General features: G+C 36.8%; 1 protein-coding gene across 1 annotated transcript in view; it reads left to right on the top strand.

Annotated features, from left to right (window-relative positions):
• LOC107710760 (carboxyl-terminal PDZ ligand of neuronal nitric oxide synthase protein) overlaps positions 1–14,907 on the top strand; it is a 46,045-nt gene extending 31,138 nt beyond the window's left edge. The window contains exons 8-11 of the mRNA XM_016515607.1: positions 1,614–1,769; positions 3,251–3,416; positions 4,781–5,072; positions 12,756–14,907. Of these exons, the coding sequence (XP_016371093.1) occupies positions 1,614–1,769; positions 3,251–3,416; positions 4,781–5,072; positions 12,756–13,299 (1,158 nt within the window). The 3' untranslated portion in view covers positions 13,300–14,907. The remainder of the gene's footprint in view (positions 1–1,613; positions 1,770–3,250; positions 3,417–4,780; positions 5,073–12,755) is intronic.
• Positions 14,908–19,096: the final 4,189 nt, after the last annotated feature.

Below are 19,096 nucleotides of genomic sequence, written 5' to 3'. Positions count from 1 at the left end.
GGCCTCATTGCTGGCTGCAGTCATGTCCTCATCTCATATATAAAACACCTGTGATTCACAAATACTTAAGGAACTCGCATTCACATAAAGTAGCCTTGTTGAAAAGTTTGGTTGAGTAAGGGCAAAACGCACAAGATGCAGTACTTTCAGTGACCTGTAATAGGCAGTATCACATCTTTTGTAGCAGAAATGAACTGCTGCAGAAAAAGCTAGGTCCATGCAAAATTTAATGTGTAACTGCAACACTCATTTCAAATGTAGTGGAGTAAAGAGTACAGATACTCATTAAAAAATGTAGTGAAGTAAAGAGTAAAAGTTGCTAATATCTTTGATACTCAGTACAACTACAAAGTACCCGAAAAGATACTCAAGTACAGTAACTAATTACATTTACTCCAATACTTTACACCTCTGACAGTTACTTGACTTTATAGCTCATGACATGTAAACTAAACTATAATGAGCAGTTTCTAAATTATAATTGGCAAATTTATGAGTGATGCACAAGACTTGAAACTAGCACTGATTTACTATGCCTTGATTTATCAGTTAGAATATCCAGATACATTTTGTTCAAAATTGCTTAATATTTCTGTAATATACAAAGTATCCTAGAGAGCTGAATATGAAAAGGATAGTTCAACCAAAAATGAAAATTCTAGGCTACTATCTATCATTTACTACCCTCAGTTTGTTCCAAACATGTATGAGTTTCTTTATTCTGCTGAACACAGAGGACATTTAGAAAACTGTGGTTAACCAATCAGTCTCTGGTCCCCATTGACTTCTATAGTATTTTCTCCATACTCTGGAAATCAATGACTAACAGCAACTGTTTGGTTAACCAAAATATCTTAATATTTTATGTTCAGCAGAAGAAAGAAATTATACAGCTTTGGGTGTATAATCACTATAGTCACCCACAACTCGAGGGTGAGTAAATTGTGATAGAATTTTCATTTTGGGGTGAACTATTGTTTTAATGTCTAAATATTGTCTATGAAAATCTTTAAATTTATAAAGGTTTGTGTGAGGGTTTAATTTAATTAAAAATGTAATTGTTAACATTAATTAAAAATACAACTGTTAACTGTTAGTAAATGCAGTGCATCTGTGTTGTAAAGTAAAGTGTTACCCAAAATACAATTAGGTGAGAAAGCAGAGAGTGTTTTGGTGTTCAAATCCCTAGAGCCATGTTTCTGTCTTAGTCCCTTTTATAACAGACAGAGTAAAGCTACTTAGAGAAAATTAGTTTCTCTCTCTTTCTTTCTCTCTCTCTCTCTCTCTCTCTCTGTGTGTGTGTGTGTGTGTGTGTGTGTGTTTGAGCGTACGTGTGTGCGTGCATGTGTGTGTGTGTGTGTGTGTGTTAGTTGTGCCTATGTGTATATGTTCCTCTTCTAATGAAAGCACTTGAGGTGTCCTGAACCACATATTAAAGTGCTCTCTCAGTGCAAACACACATGCCCACTAATTAACCCTATGCTTTCAAAGTCCATAGTCCTCAGTTGTACACTGCAGAAGATGATGTTTCAAATGATAATGTTTTATGAACCAAATAGTTGTTTGTTAACGTTTGTTTTCCCTCTCTCATATTCTCGTTCTTTATCTCTTAGTCTTTACAAGACCTGGAGGGTGTCTCTCTCTACACGCTATCTCCCAGCAGCCCTTGCTCTCCTACTCACACACCTTTGGCCACCCAACACCACCTGCAGTTACTCCAACAACAGCTGCTACAGCAGCAGCAACAAACACAGATCGCTGTTGCACAGGTAAGACATTGTTTACCCTTTTCTAGCTCTAGGAGGCGCTACAGCTCTATGAAATTTGCAGCAGTTGATTCCGTATTTTCAGGCTGTTTCACAATCATCTTCTCGCCAACCAGAGTACAGATCTATTCACCTCACCTCACCTCACTCCAGCAATTTCAGAGGCACATTTCCTGCATAACCCTATTTATTTTTCTTTGTTGAAATGACTACTGATAGCCTTTGTTAGAAAGCACTCACGTACCCTATAAGCCCAAATCATTCTCCATAACCATGAGGAAGCAAATATAAATATAGGGGAGACAGAACAAGATGCTGATAGAGGCAATCATCTTGCTGCGTTTGCCTGTTTATTTTTGTCATTCTGTCTCCGACTAATGATATTAGTTCTCATTTGGGATACTGTATAGGGTTCAGATGCTGTTATGGTTATAATGTCCTGTAAGAGAGAGAGGAAGCTGATGTGTTCTCAGCTCTGATTCAGCACAGTCATGCTATTGCATAGCAATAGCTTGGATAATGAGATTAATGTACAATCACCCCCCTGCCCAGAGAAAAATTTTTTTATTCTTTCATATCTCAGGAGACTTAGATTTTAGTTTATTTTGGGTGTCAACCTTGTCTCAGGTGTTTCTGAAACAAATCAGACAAAATGAATTTGAATAGCAGAGTTTATATTGAAACTAAATTTGACATTTGATTGCTCTTTTTTTTTGTCAAATATGAGCACAGTTTTTAATATTGTTGTGATCTCATTTTAAAAAGTCTAGAGCACTGGCTCTTTACCAGGGGGCCTCAGCACACTAAGAACATTCAGTTTTTGGGATTATGGAATTAATTATTTTAATTTTGCCACTCACTCAATTTGAAAATAAGCAGCTATGTCATTCATTATTTTATTTAATTATTTTAATATTGCTACTCCTAGATTCAGTAAATACAAAGTTTGAAAATAAGCAGCGTTGTCATTATAGTTGACGTTTCAGGATTGTCTTTTGTGGACCTTTAAATATTGCCATTGACAATTATAGAGTCAAAAAGGTTGAAAACCACTTCTCAAGAGTAGATTCTCAAGAGGGGTGTTTTTTCTCACAAGAAGTCTCTGTTTGCTCTCTATGTGTCTCATTGCTATCTAGGAGAAACAACTGAGATATTAAAGAGATCTTTTTTGCTTTCCTATGGGCTAAATCTCCCAAACAGCTGCACAAATGAAGACAGCAAAATAAAGCCTCTGCAGGAAGCCACTTTAGATTCTTTGAAAATGATCGATTAACAGAATAATAGATTAAAAGCTTAATATCTGTCATTGCTACTGATACACCAAAAACACAGGTTAGTATTTGGAGAATCAACTCTATACTCTATATTACCTGAAATAAGAGTGGTTTTAATCACTATAATCCTCAACTCATATCCTACCTGTAAGTTAGGATATCTTTCAGTAAGACCGGCATTATTCTTGACTGAGCGTGTCTCTGCTATAGGTGCAGCTCCTGAAGGATCAGCTGGCCGCAGAGACGGCTGGCCGCAAGGAGGCGCAGGCCAGAACTCACCAGCTGCTGCTGCAGAACCGAGACTTACTGCAACATACAGCCCTGCTGGTGAAACACCTCAGCCAACTGGAGATCAGAGTCAGTGGAGCCACACAGAGTAAGACAGTCTCTCTACACTCAAAAACTAATTATATATTTGAATATTTTGCAAGAAACTTAAAAATATATTGTATTTTAAACTGATAATCAATACAGTTCATAGTTTAATATTGTACCATTGTTTATGATTGGGTTATTGTCCATGCTTCGTGAGATGAGTATTTCATTCTCTCAATTACACCACAGTTTAAAAGTTTGGGGTCAGCAAGATTTATTTTTGAAGAAAATAATACTTTTATTCAGCTAGGACATATTAAATTAATGTAACAGTACATACATTTATAATTTATTTATTGCTGCTAAAAATGTTGCCTTGCCATTACAGGAAAAATACTGCATTTTAAAATATATTAAGTTCTTTTAAATCAATATTTCCCAATATTGCTGTTACTGTATTTTTGATAAAATTTTGAATGGTAGTGTATATTAACAAGAATTTAAGCATGTTTTTGTTTCTAATTTTTATTTGCTTAATAAATGTATTGGTCACACTGGCCTCAATAAACTCCTACTTTGCTGCTTATTAATAGTTAGTAAGTTTAGGTATTGGTAGGATTAGGGATGTAGAATATGTTCATGCAGAATATGTGCTTTATAAGTACTAATAAACAGCCAATATGTTAATAATAGGCATGCTAATAAGCAACTAGTTAATAGTGAGAATTGGTCCCTATACTAAAGTGTTACCAATGTATTTTTGTGATTTCTGAAAATAACTTTTTGCTTTTAGTCAAACATCATATTGCTGTGATTCATCTCTTAGCTACTTGGTTTGGTTCATAGCTAAGAACTTTTTATAAGATATTTCTACAAAGAAAATGAATGGGAAAAATACTTCCAGAACCCAGGCTGCTGAAAAACTGGGTGGTCACTGTTGGGCTCTATTACAGTCATAGACACACACATTCTTTTTTGACAGGCTGGTATGTTATTGAGTTGGTTGGTGTACACTAATCTATTTCAGAGTTTAGTGCAGGAGTTTATTGGGTTTGATTCATCAGCACTGGGCTCCATGCCGACTTTCACTTTCAGAGTGTGTGTGTGTGTGTGTGTGTGTGTGTGTGTGCGTGTGTGCATATGCTTATGCCTGGTGGGATGATGGTGTTGTCTTTGATGGATGGTATGATTGGTCATTTGGAGAGTTATTGAAATAGTCTGTCACCATTATTCCCTTGAGTGTCTGTCACTGAAGGGCTACTGTACGGCCAGTCTCTCAATAGCAGATTTTTTAATCGTAAGCTTCATTTACATAAGTGTTCAAAACATTCTGTAGGTATGACATCTGCATCCTCTAATGTTATGGACTGTTTCAGGGTGGCTATTAAGAACTTTATGTCTCAACTTTGTATTTGTGCCTTCTAGAAGAAGAATCCCCATGGAGTAGCATGTCCCCTCGTTCTCTCTCTCTCAACCTGAAGAACCTCTACACCCCTCACTCAGACCAGCCCGTCACCTCCACTCCAGCAGGACAGCCAGAAAATCCTCCTGTTTCCTCCCACGCTGAGTCCTACCTCAATCTGCTCAACCTGCGTGGTGCTCCCACCATTACAGCCAATGGGAAGCCAGCGAGTGCGAGAAGTGAAGCGGGACTGGACGCAGCAAGAAGGGAAGTTGCTAAGCTAGAAACTCGGAATTCAACAGCACTTGATGAGAGGTAATGGCACAAGGCAATAGCATTTACATAAACTTGTATGTATACAAATAAATTAGTTTGAGTCTGGCAAAGATATATATATGCAATAAAAATATCGGTATCGGTACTCGGTATCGGCAAGTACCAAAAATAAAAGTATCGGTATCGGGCGAGTACTGGAAAGAGTGGTATCGGTGCATCCCTAATATATATATATGTGTGTGTGTGTGTGTGTGTGCACAAACTACTGTTCAAAAGTTTGAGGTCAGTAAGTTTTTTATGAATACTTTATTCAGCTAGGATGCAGTAATTGATCAAAAGTGACTAAAGAATTTTACATTGGTATAAAAAATCTATTTAATATAAATGCTATCTTTCTATTCTTTTCTGTATCAGTACAGCTCTTTTCAACATTATTAATAATAAGAATGTTTCTTGAGCAACAAAATCAGCATATTAGAATGATTTCTGAAGGATCATGGGACACTGAAGACAGGAGTAAATTTAAATTGTCATAATCTTTCAAAATAATAATGTTTTTACTGCATTCTTGATTAAGTAAATGCTGCCTTGGTGACCATTAGAGGCTTCTTTTAAAAACATAAAAAATCTTACAAATCTCAAACTTTTCGCCTGAAGTATAAAAAAAGAATAAAAAGAATGTGACAAAGAAAGAGGTAAGTACAGAAAGGCAATGTTAAAATGTTCCTATTTCTTAGCCAGTCAAGTTGCTCCTTTCCGATCTGTAATTTAAACATACTAAAATCTGAGCTGCAACATCTGGACAAAATAATCACAGTGTGTCAGTGTGTGGAACAGAGTAGAGCAGCATCAAAACAAACCCAGAAATACAACGGAACTACAAAAAGTTTCAGCCGTTATGGGTCTCAGACTCTCCAAAATGTTTAAAACCATTGAGCAGATGTTTATGTTTGTGAAGATTTTACTTTTTTACCACATTTGGCTGGTGTTTGGGTTTTCTAAAACTAGTTCACATAATCCCACCTCCTCTCCTCTCTCTTTCCTCTCCTCACTCCATAAACATGTAGCAGACCTGTCGGAATGAATATTGGTTGTGAGCAATGTAAACAAATCTAATGAAAGTGTATTAGAAGGCAGAGAGCAATCTTTCCACACTGACTTTTGGCTGGCAAGTTTCCTTGAATAGTAATGGAAAATTTTGACTTTTGTTGGGTACTGCACATTCATCGCTCTCTGTGTGTGTGTGGTTAGTGCCAGCGGTAAACTGTTTTTGAGCTTTGCAGTACACGCCTACACCCATTCCTTCTTCTGCTAGAGATGTTTTCTTGCTTTGATTGGTTAGTTGTTTGTCATAGATTGCTCAATTGTTATGTAACGAAAAGAGTGAAAGCATGCATGTGTTTTTGTGATTGTATGCGTATATGCTTGCTTCTCGATCTGTGTGTGTGTGTCTATAAATGTATTCAAGAATATGTGTGTGTGTGTGTCTGGGAGAGTGATTTATTTCACAATTATCATGTCCCTGTAGATAGCTGCAGTCTCTCACACACAGAAAACATTCATTTTCACACTTTATTAGAGCAATTTAGAGCTTGCAGAAAACCTCACACTTACGCGCGCACACACACACACACAATTAAAAACACACTTACTGATTTATGTACACTGACGACACACTCACAGTTGCAGGGAAAGACTCAAAAATATGCACACAGTCACTATAACACATACTAACATCATGAACAGTTTGCTGCTAAAATACATACAAGGGCAGTTCTTTTTTTAAATTAGCATGTATTGGTTTTAGTGTGCACTATAAGTGTATTATGGTTAAAAAGGAAAGTTATGGATGCGTTCTGTTTTTGTTACAGTATTTTGTAGCCAAAAGTACAAAGCCAGCCCAGCACTGAGCCCAATTGCATTATTTTTATTAAAGCAAAGAAAATGAAAACAAAACAATATATAACAAGACCTCCGACTAGACTTCTTATAACACTTGACAAAATGAGTTCAGGTACACAGACAGGCTACACTAGAAAAGGCCTGTACACTATATACACAAATGAACTAGCAATACACAGGTGGATATAATCAGGACATGTACAGGAAATACTTGTGGCTGTGAATGGAATGCTAATGTACTGCTTGCTGTGTACTGTGCAGTATAAAAAAACAAACCTTTTAACTAATAATGCTACATCATTGTCAAATGACTACACTGTGACCAAATTTACCTGAAATTCATTGTCCATATTCTGGTTAACCTTTTAATTTACTTTTCCTAGTATCCCGCAGAATCACAGACATATTTTATTTGGACATATGCAGCTATACAGTAAATATATATTCACTTATGGTAGATATTAAAAATAAGGTGTTTACATGACCCAAATTGTATACAGAAGTATGCTAGGTGTCTTTGATTTTGTCTCTGATTTCTAAACTGAAAAATTGTCTTAATCTAGTTATCGCTTTCATAATCAGAATATTAGTGCAGTACAGTTAACTGGGGTCAGTATGATTTTCTTTTATTCAGCATTAAATTGATCAAAAGTGTCAGTAAAGACATTTCTAATGTTACAAATTATTTTTTATTTAAAATAAATGCTGTTTTTTTCTTTTTAACTTTCTATTAATCCAAGAATCCGGAATTTTTTTTTATCAACAACCGTTTTACCATTGATCAGTATATTAGAATGATTTCTGAAGGATCATGTGACACTAAAGACTGGAGTAATAACTGCTGAAAATTCAGCGTTGCCACCACAGGAACGAATTACATTATAGTATATAATATATTACCATAGAAAAGGTTACTTTCAACTGTAATAATATTTCAACATTAACATTAAAACATGTTTAAAAAACATTAAAAACAGTAGTATATTATATATGCTGAAGAGAGGTGAATTGTACAGTGTTATTGTTATATTTGTCCTGTAGTGTGGCATTTCGGAATTTTATTCAACTTGCTGAACAATACGCAGTCTATGTATGAGCTGTTTTTTACAGTTTAGCTGTTTTATACTTAAAAACTCTCCTGCGTCACAGTCACAAATAATGAGGAAGTAGAGCCACAGTGTAGAAACTGTCAGACAGGACTTCAGTGTGTCATGTCATGTGTGTGTCTGCTGGGTCTCAGTGTGTGTCCATCAGTGAGTCCTCACTGTGACTGTGGTTTTATGCACCTGCCCATCATTTGTTCATTTATCTGTCACTCCTGGTGTTAATGTCAGAGTGAACTCTACATGAGATGGAATCTGTCCATTCCTCCTGGTCATGGATTAGTCTATCTGCTGTTGCATTGATCTTCCATAATCTCCACTCGCTGCTTGATTACTGCTACTTAGACTGATCACAAGTGTGTGTGTGTGTGTGTGTGTCTGAGTGTGTCTGTGTGTCTGTGTGAATGAGTTTATGTAAAGTTGAAATACAGTACATGACTTTTGCCCAGATTTGTGCCCCAATTATCAGTCTGGATGCATCAACACTAGTTGCCAAAAATCAGTCTGCAGTCTGAGTTTACATGAAAATTGCATATGATGGGCACAGATTCCAATTTTTTTTTATTTTAGACCGTGATTCCATCCAGTCAGAACATATCAAAAATATTTCATATTTTGAAATTTTAGAACAATTTTGTAATGTGTCTCCTAGCAATGAGGTGGATGTTTCTGTCTGAATGATTTGGAAGTATAGTGTGTGATCCTTAATTGTTTAGCATATGAGCACCGTTTTTTTCCTCAGTTTCCATTTACGCAGTTGGAAAGTGTATGATGCCCCAGTTTGTTCATGTAGTGGTATTCCAGCCTTTAGGTCAACTTTAGGGGAAAATTGTACACAAAAGTGAGCTAAATATGAAAGCCTCCCTTTACTGATGTTTGGGGTCTAAAAAAATGATAATGATTGCAGTGTTGCAGTGGGAGTCAGATCGGATGATTTTCTAGATGGATTTCTCAGGTGTTTAGGTGAAGAGATTTGTGTGGGTGTGAGAGTTATAAGGGAAGAGAGACTCATTTTTGTTTTTCTCTGCTCAGGTGCACGTGTGAAGAGCCTCCCCTTCTGATTATCCACTTCCTCCTGTAACAGCCTTCTTCCTCCTCTCTAATCGTCTAACCCTCTCTGATGCTCTCTCTCCATCTCATGCCCTCATCTGACCTATCTTCCTTTGTCTGAAATCGCTGATTTTTGTTTCCTCTCCACTCCTCTCTTCTACATTTTACCAACCTTCTGTGAGTATAACGGAGATTGCACTTTATTTATTTACACTGACATGCTAAATGAATGATGATTACAGTGGTGTGTGTGTGTGTGTGTGTGTGTGTGTGTGTGTGTGTGTGCGTGCGCTCATATGTCCAGAATGATGGATTTACTCGTGCGTGATTGTGCGCTTGTGTGGTCAGGTTTTACCTACACTGTGCACTGTGTAATCACCTTGTGAGGCCTCTAAAAGGAAAAAAATAAGGGAAGCACTGAAATGAAAATACTATTATATATATATGGGATATATTAAAACCGATTATATTAGTATGAAAACCATTGCATCTACGACACCTCGCTAATAGGTGTGTGTGTGTGTGTGTGTGTGTGTGTGTGTTACTGTATGTTATGTTAGAGCTTAGAGTATCATCATGTAGTACACTGGCTTACACTCTCATTACAAAAGTGGATTTATGAAGTAAAGTTTATTGTATCTGTTTGCTCTTGCTGTAAAATTCAAGGATTCAAAGGATTCACGGATTCAAAGCGTTTATTGTCATATGCCCAGTGAGGAAAACAAGTTTCCCTGAGCAATGAAATTCTTACTTTGCTGTCCACAATGAATGCCAAGACAAGTGCAAAACTATACACACATATATACACACATACATACATACAAACGTAAGAAACATAATAATAAAAACTATGCTGCAGGAGTAGGACTATAGACTATGTATATCTATATATGCGAGTATAGAGTAGGGAATAGACTGTGAAAAATAGAGATATAGACTATGTACAGTATATCTATATATGCGAATGTACAGTATTAACTTATGTCAGTGTACAGTATTAAATGTCAACAGGGTTTAAATGCATTAGTAGATACTTTATTATGCACATATGTGGACTTCACACACTAAATTCCCGTTCAAGAATAAAAATAGTATCTGTCTACACATACACACACATGACCATGATCAGGAGCAAGTCTAATGCTCTCCCTCAGGGAGCTTTTAATATTTCATCTGATGATCACAATCTCTCAGCAGCAGCCCCCATCCACAGCTCCTGTGCCTCCGCAACGGCTTAACAAGTGCAACATTGAATAATGAGATTTTGTATTATGAGAAGTAAATTAAGCTCATCCTTTATTGATGCTATGGCATTTTACACAAGACTTAAGGTTATATTGTTAGACTTATTAAATGGGTGGTGTGACATTTCATCGCAAGAGCTCCACTGCTATTCAACATATCATTCCAGTATTTGCAAGATTTATAAGGGCTCTTCACATTTAAAAACACATATATATATATATAACAGCACATGTACACTGAAAGTCATTGCAGTACCAGGCAGGAGAGGTGTATATTAAAGAAAAATATTGAAAATGAAATTACTGAGACTTTTCGACACCCACAGGAAGATGAGTTAATATAAGATCCCCTGAGACGAGGAGACAGCAGGAGGCAGAGTGCTCTCTGGAAAGATGTGGAGGAGGAGATGTGACAGGGTTTGGTCGGGGGCCAGACAGAATTGCTGATGTGATCATATGCTAATTGGAGGAAAGAGAGAAAATGGAAAAGAAACTCCAGAAAGAAAGTCCAAGATCAAAAGGCTGTAGCTTTGTATGTGAAGTTACACTGAATGTGTTGGATTGTATGTGTATTTATTAGTGTATCAATGAAGTATTATTCATATAGGATTAGGGATTTGACCAAACACCCAACCTTGTTTGGCTGATTGAAAAGAAAAGTGTATTACTACTCACTCTAAGAGATCAGACTTAAAATTTTGGGAAAAAATCTCATAGACAATGAAGGCAGCTCTTGAGTCGTGTCTAGAGAACAGAACATCATAGAGACTTAGGGGTGGGCTCTTTTAACTTGAAACAATAACCAATCACTGACCAGCCACCTAGCAACTGCATAGCAACACATGAAAAAGCACTTTATCCATCTTAGAAACTACACTCTGACAACCACCCACAAGCATTGTGGCAACTTTTACGCAGGCAGAAAATGTACGCATCTACCTTAAGTAGCCTACTATGTAGTTTGTGTTTAATGTATTTATTTACATTGAATGTGTATCAAGTGAGTGAGAGAAAGAGATAGACAGAGTCTTATGTTGTGCTTTCTCTGTCCCATGCTGAGTGACTGCATTGCAGTTATTTTTAGTAGAGCCATCAATACAAGAACCTGCAGCTCTGTCTGCCATTTTCACTCTCCCCCTCTCTTTTCGCTCTCCCCCTATCTTTCTCTACTTAATTCACCCAGCAGGGGAACTGTGGGACAGAGATAAGTGCACACACACACGCACATGCAGAATGGAGACTGTCTTAAAGAATTGTGTATGAGCTCTTTCTGATGATTCAGCAACTGTTCACCACACAATCCCATCTCCCTGCTGTGATTTCCCTACAGTTCTGACACAATGTCCTGACCTGACACGCCATGATAAGTGATAAAAGGCTTTCATCCATGTATCAGCTGCTAATTATCTGCAATCATGACAAGCACTAGGATATTTTAACTGGGTGCTGTTTTTAAAGCGCTGTGCTGTATAGCCCCGCCTACTGAAATCTCATTGGTCACAAATCCACATAACCACATAATCATTAAATACTTTATTTTTTGGCTGTGGGTGTGTCATGTTGCATAGCAGTAGTGGTGGGGATTTTTTTTTACTTGTTCACTTATTTGTTCATTGATGTCTCTTGGTATAAGTCCCTGAAAGATTAACTTAGATGATGTATTAAGAAACACAGAGTCATATTATAATTTATTCAAATTTGCATGCCTACAAAGAGACTCCAGAAAGCATAAATTTAAGCATCATTAATGTTTTCCCCACAAATGACAAGCAGATCTATTGTATTTATTTTATATTGTACTCTACCTTCTGTTCATGACATTTATCAAGTTATTAAAATACAACAAAATCCTAATATTTCTATATATTATATATAGTTTTAATCAGTATTATTTTAGTATTAGTTATATACTATTGTAGTGTTTATTATTATTTTGAAATAGCTTTTAATTTTAGTGAATTTGTTATGTGATTTTGTCATTTTCAATTTTCAATTTTTATTTTAGCTTTAGTTTTAGTAATTTTAGTACTTAAAATTAAATTTCATTTATTTGCAGAAACAAAATTTTTTATTAGTTTTTTTTTTTTCGAGTTTTTAAAAAAAATTTTTTGTTTCATTTAATATTTATATTTCAGCTTTGTTAACAAAAGCTATTTTTAATATTGTAGTTTTAGTTAACAATAACAACACTTTCTTTTTTTGGTGTGAACAAGACAAACTCACATGACACTAGAAATACGCCTCCGATGTTCAGTCAGGAAGCAGACTGAAAATGATTCTTTCATGTAAAAAGATTTTTTCAGAAACACTGATTTGTTTACAAATCTGACTGTAGCATTGTGCCCAAGTGGGATAAACGTACTGTAAATTTGACCCTGACAAGTCCATTGACTGACAAAATGTGCTTCTTTTTGTATCTATAGGTATAAACAAACCATCCCTAAACTGGACCCTCCACCTCAGCCCCTGAACCGCAAGCGTTCAAACAGGACTCTCTCTCCGGGTGTCGAAGCAGAGTCAAGATCTTCAGCTGTAGCCACACCTGTAAATGGAAACAAACTCACAAACGTAAACAGTAGCTCCTCGTTTCCTGACATCACGCTATGCTCCGTTTCACCTGGTGATTTCTATTCTCACACCACCGGTAACAGTGTGTCATGTTCAGCCAGCGAGGATTCTGGCGTGCGCTCGGATGACAAATCCCTTATATCCCCCCAATCCAGAGACGACCCCTCTGATGACCAGAGCTCTGCGTTCATCTCCACTTCCAGTACCTGCAGCAGCTTACCTGAGGATCATCCAGCTGTGGATGGAGTGACTCCACCGCATTCTACCACACCACTGGGATATGAGCAAACCATCCCGTTCTCTTCGCCTGTCAATGACACCTGCCTTCATATAAGCCTAAGCGAAGATGAGTTTCTAGAGGACAGCACCTATAATGTCGCCACCCCATGCAGGAGTTAGAATCCCACACAAAATATGTGAGAAATCAGAATGATAATAACTCCACAGTATTGAACAAACATAAAGAAGAAAGGAGGCATATTTGACAACTGATCTGTGTAATATTAGCCACAAACTCACACTGATGTTATGCTGCATATTATTTTTTCGACTCCTTTTACCAGTTTTTTCCACTCCTTGTTTCGATCAATGACTCGCCATTTTTTTTTACCATGCCCTCAAATAATTTTATCTATAAAATTTGCTGAAAGAATATTTAGTATGATACAGAGTAGACTACTATTGACAGATGGATAGAGTGTATTTTTTTAGATTGAAATGAATAGTTATTTTTAGCAATGAATGAAATGCATTGGCTCCCACTAAACTGAATAGGAACTGCTTCTGTTAGTGCTGCCGATGTGTTTTTATATTATAAGTTCAGTCTATTTTTTTTTTATTGGTGCAAATTGATTTATATATTGTTTGAATGTTATTTGGATGCTAAAGAGCAGTTATGTAGCAAAGAAATGCAGAAGTATGTTATGACTGGTGAGAAATAGATGAGAAACATATAGAAATATGAAGAAATTGAGGTGGAAAAAAACTTTCTTGCAGGAATTCACAAACTGTGCACATTTTGTTTCATACAGTAAGCTGTGTGACTGAATAGCTAAGTATGGCAGCTTGAATGGATAGATGACTGCAGACAAATAAGGGACTTGATTATGTCTAGACATCTTGAAGGGCTGAACCTCTCTGATTTTAATGCTTCACCAATCAAGGTAAAATGAGGGAAGATCATTATCACCTTTTCTAGGTGGAAAGGCTGCAAAGAAAAAAAACAGTAGTAGAGGAAAGTAGAGGTGTTGCATTAGTAATAAATGCAATAATTTTCACATCCTGTGAATGTGTACTCACTGCACAGATCTCACTGCTTTTCTCAGTTAACTAGTGTCACACTGTTGTCCTTATGATCCCTTCTTCAAATAAACCACCAGATTATCTACTTAGGAATTTAAAACAAAATTGAGCATTCATAGTAAAGCAAGTCCAAGTGTTACCTATCATTCCCAGTTCTCTGAATCAGTTCAACTCTCAATGCTTTTTCTTAATATTGAAACAGTATCTCATCTAAATCAAACACACAGAAGAAGTATTATAAATATATATTGACTACAGATCATGGTCAGCTGCTTTATTTTAAACAGACTGGAACACTCAAGACGTCAATGACCTAAAACTATGAAATAAGTGTGCTAGTTGTTGAAAAAAACAAACAGTTTTTCATGGTTTCACATTGAGACATGCATTTCACAGAGCCATGGATTTGTGTATCACACAAAAGCATAATGTATCAGGGTGAATAATAATGAAAAGAGTCAAATTAGACAAGGGTTGGACAGAAGGAAGAACTGAAGGGATTCATGTCATTTTGAAAGCAATGGTGTGAGCAGGTGCTTTTAGCTGATATGGGTTAGCATGACACTTTGTGACAAAAAGGGAAGGAGAAAGAAAGAAGATGGAAGTAGAGGAAGGAGATGAAAAAGAAACAAATAAATGGTGTTTTACCTGTATTGTTCAAATTTAAAAGAAGCAGTTGTGGCAATAAAAGTGGACTAAAATGCAAAGTGGGTTATTTTTGCAACATCATTATAAAAAAAAAAATTTTTTTAAAAAGTTCAGTTTTCTTTTTTTTTCTCTCCAAAATATGTATATGTAAAATATTTTCCACAGACCAAAACTCTATTTTGAACTATTTTAAACTCTACTCTAAATTATGCAGTGCAAAGTAAAATAATCATTGACCTGAATATTTTTTAATGGACAAAAGACTCCTCACTGACAGCAGGTTTTCATCTGATCAGTATTCATCTTTCTTCAACAATGTGATATTCTGGTTATTAAATCTTCTCACATTCATGTTTGACATAATGGTTGACCTTTTTCTTACTGTCTATAGCAATCTGGCCCTCCTGACAAGTGGTTAATTTATGAGCTCAACGGGGGAGAATTCAAGATGTCAAGTGATTTTTGACAGTGCATGATTTATCAAGTATTTGAATCCTACCAGTTTCCACCATTTTACTCCTTTAGAGAAAACAGCATGATCTTAGGCTGTATCCATGCTGTAGTGCCCAGAATGAAAATGGCAGAATAAAATTTGTCTCCTGCTGTGGGACTCACTGCTTCCCACTTCACTTACAACAAGGGAATCCCTTTTCTGCAGGATACTCATTTCACAAGGGACACGGGATATTCCTCTTACTTCATCCTCACTGAGAGAGGAAGAGGGCAGAGGGGGATGGTAATAATCGATAAATGAAGGACATGGAGACTCTTCAGTCCAATCGATATTTAGGCTCATGTGAGCTGCAGTTCTGGGCCCTTGACTGCTACACTGAAGATACTCTCCATACTCTCACAAAAAAAAAACAGATGCACTGCTTCCTTAGGATATTGTAATCTTCAATATAGATTCATTTTACAATTATTCCTAAAATTCATTAACGTCTCTCTATATAGCATAATTTTTTACAATACCTCAGAATATAAGCAAATAAAATTGTTTTAAAGATTGCAAATGAGGTGTTACTTTTAGTACTTTTGTCACTGAACATCCTTATATCATTTATTTTTGCCACCCACTTAACATTCACACCTATATTTTATTTTCTCCAAACAGATTAGGCTATGACTATATTTGATTATCACTCAACTCGTCCTACTGTCCACTTCATTTTCATTTAAAACAGAATTATTGGAACTGTTGTGTCACAAAAATCTACTTGTCACACTAATAAATTTCTGAGTTGGAATTTAAGGTTATTATGGAATGACCTGCAGAAAATCGTTTAAGTACTTGATTTCAATGAAATAACTGTTCTGTCAATCTCTTAACTTAAGCCCTATTCAGAAGGGAATAGTTTTCTAAACTAAATTTTTATCACCCGACATCTGCAATTTCATGTAAAATTGCATCGCGAATGAGACTAACATCTCCATGTTTATTACAGAGGTGGGTGCCCTGATAGCACACATAGTATGGCAAGCCATTAACATTTAATCTATACTAGTATCCAATAAAATGTAATTTAACCATTAAAAAGGAGTCCAGAAAAAAAAATGGGGAAAAAAACGGAACCCCCCCCCCCCCAAAAGCCATAAACCTAGGGGAAACACTGAGTATCTATTTTCATGCTACTAGTACTTATTTAATAGATACTAGTTATTCATTAGGTAATAGCACTTAGACACTTTTTGTAATTATTACTAGAAAAAATTCTTATCTTACTAGTCAGATCTGCTTTTTTACTCATGTTATGACTAGTCCGAATGGCCACAATAGAGTTCAATTAAAAATATTACTAGTAAAATAAAAAATTTTCCTAGTAACATTTCGAATAAGTACTACTATCTAATAAATTTTAATAAATGTTAATAAAAATCTATTGAATGAATACTAATGGCTAATCAATAAGTACTAGTATGTAACAAATAAGTACTAGTATCTAATGATTAAGTACTAGTAATAGTAAGTAGACCTACTAGTATCTAAAAACATAAGTACTAGTACCTAATGAATTACTATCGGTACATAAAAATTATTTACTAGTCACAACTGGAATGCATTCTAGTCAAAACTGAATAATTTATATGTCAATGACAGATCTCCATAGAAGTCAATGGCAAAAAAAATTGAAATTTGTTACTAGTAACAATAGAATAGTTACTAGTCACTATTGAAATAAGTACTAGTGTCTAATGAATACGTACTAATAGGTACTAGTATCCAGAGGCATCATGCCCATCCAAAACGAGGGGGCACATGCCCCCTTAGATTTTTGAGCCAAGTGTATTTTCAATGCGGCTTCCAAAAGACAAAAAAAAATATCAGAATAATATTTTTTATATTTAATACGATCACACCAGCATGATATAAACATTCAGTGCGGCACATCACCAGCTGCTAAATTCAAATCTGCGTTGACTGGTTGGCGCTTAACCCAGAAACAGACGTGTTTTTACAGCGCTGCGCATTATAACCAATCACACACGATTCTGTTGAGCTTATGAATGCAATGACCAATCAGAAACGTTCAGATGAGTTATCGCTGAAACGCTGGTGTTTTGTTCACGCACTCGCTGACTGAATTCTGCTCTCCGGCAAGTTCTCTCATCAGAAACAACAATGTGCAGATGTGTGTACGATGTAAGATATTAATTTCAGTGTAAACAGCTTCAGGGATTTTAATGGTAGTTTTTGAGAGTGCTTAAACACTGGCTAGACTATAATCAGTGAAAATGTTATTTGATAATGTAAATGTTCTTTGCTCTCTTTCTGTACTATGAAAGTGTTATAATTAGTAACTTACAATGTTTTTATTAAATTCACATTAAATACAAAGTCAGTCGTATTAAACATTTTATGGCATGACACCCATGTCTGGTACTTAAGTAAAATGACGGGTTTTTATGCGTAGTTAACAGATTACACTATTAGGCTACTTTGCCCATCACCCATTATAGATCAACTAACATGATGTGTTTGGAAATATTTCAAAGGGAAAAAAATTAAAAAATAAAACATAAGCCTACCTAGTACCTAAAGAATAAAAGTAGCTAATGAATAAGCACTAGTACTTAATGGAAAAGATACTGGAGATCAGCTGGGGTACCATGCCACTTTTGTCTGCATTGTAGAGTTGGAAGGTAACACCTGATAAATCTTGCCCAGAAGTGATCAGCAATGACTTGGCAGTGTCGCCATCTCCGCTTGCTTAGTCCCTCACACTTAGGGTAGACAACTGGAGGTAGTGCTCCATCCAGCCGCCCCATCAAGAGGACATTTGGTGTCACTGCGTCGAAGTCCGCAACACTGGACGAAGTATAACCGAGAGGTTTAGCATTCAGTATAATACTTCCTCTTCAAACTGGCGATTGGGTAAGTGTGGTCTGCCAAGCCCAAGTGTTGTGAGGTGAAAGCCTCCACTACCCGAAAGGTTTTCTTGGGATTCATAGGGGAGGAGATGTTGAATGAGACTACTGATCCCTTCAGGATTTGGACTTCCTGTCGAATGGTCCGCAGAGCAAGGTCCTCTGGCTTCTTACGCAGGCCCAGTTTGTCAACAGCTTCAGGGAGGAGCATTGTGCGCTCTGAACTATCGTCCAGTATTGCATAAGTGTCTAGTGTCCGGTCTCTGTTACGCAGTAGAACTCTGACGACTTTCAGCAGAACACGAGTGTGGTCCGATGGTCTGTCAAGATAGAGGACTTCTGTGGCAACTTTCAGACTTCGGCTGCTCAGCCGGGGGGCGGGAGTTAGCGTCGTGAAGAACTCTCAAATGCTTCCCCTGACACACATCGCAGAGCTTCTTAAGGTCACATTGTGCCGCCTGATGTACTCTCCCGCATCTCCAGCATCTCCTATTAACCCTGATCCACTCTATGATCTCCTCTTTATTGAGTTTCTGGAAATTTGGGCACTTATTTAGGAAGTGCTGTGTGCCCTCACAATATGGACAGTAAGGTTTTGCTTTGCCTTTCCACCTCTGCACAGACGAGCTTTGACCCTCTTGCCGGGATACTGGGTTCAGCGTACGGCTCTCTGCTCCATGGAGTACCGTAGCTGGTGGTCTGCTGCGACGTTTCTCAGCTCGGTAGCCTGGTAGCCCTTGGGCACGAGTGTCCGTAGGGTTGTCATAACCTTGGCACCACGACTCATATCGAAGCCATTCTGCCAGGTCAAGCAGCGTATGAGTATGTCCAGGACGATGGAACATCTGACGTCGGAAGTTAGCTCTCATCTCCATCGGAA

The sequence above is a fragment of the Sinocyclocheilus rhinocerous genome, unplaced genomic scaffold, assembly GCF_001515625.1.
Source record: "Sinocyclocheilus rhinocerous isolate Xijiao unplaced genomic scaffold, SAMN03320098_v1.1 scaffold2071, whole genome shotgun sequence".
In the NCBI taxonomy this organism is placed as follows: domain Eukaryota; kingdom Metazoa; phylum Chordata; class Actinopteri; order Cypriniformes; family Cyprinidae; genus Sinocyclocheilus; species Sinocyclocheilus rhinocerous.
This window is presented reverse-complemented; position numbering and strand designations above follow the sequence as displayed.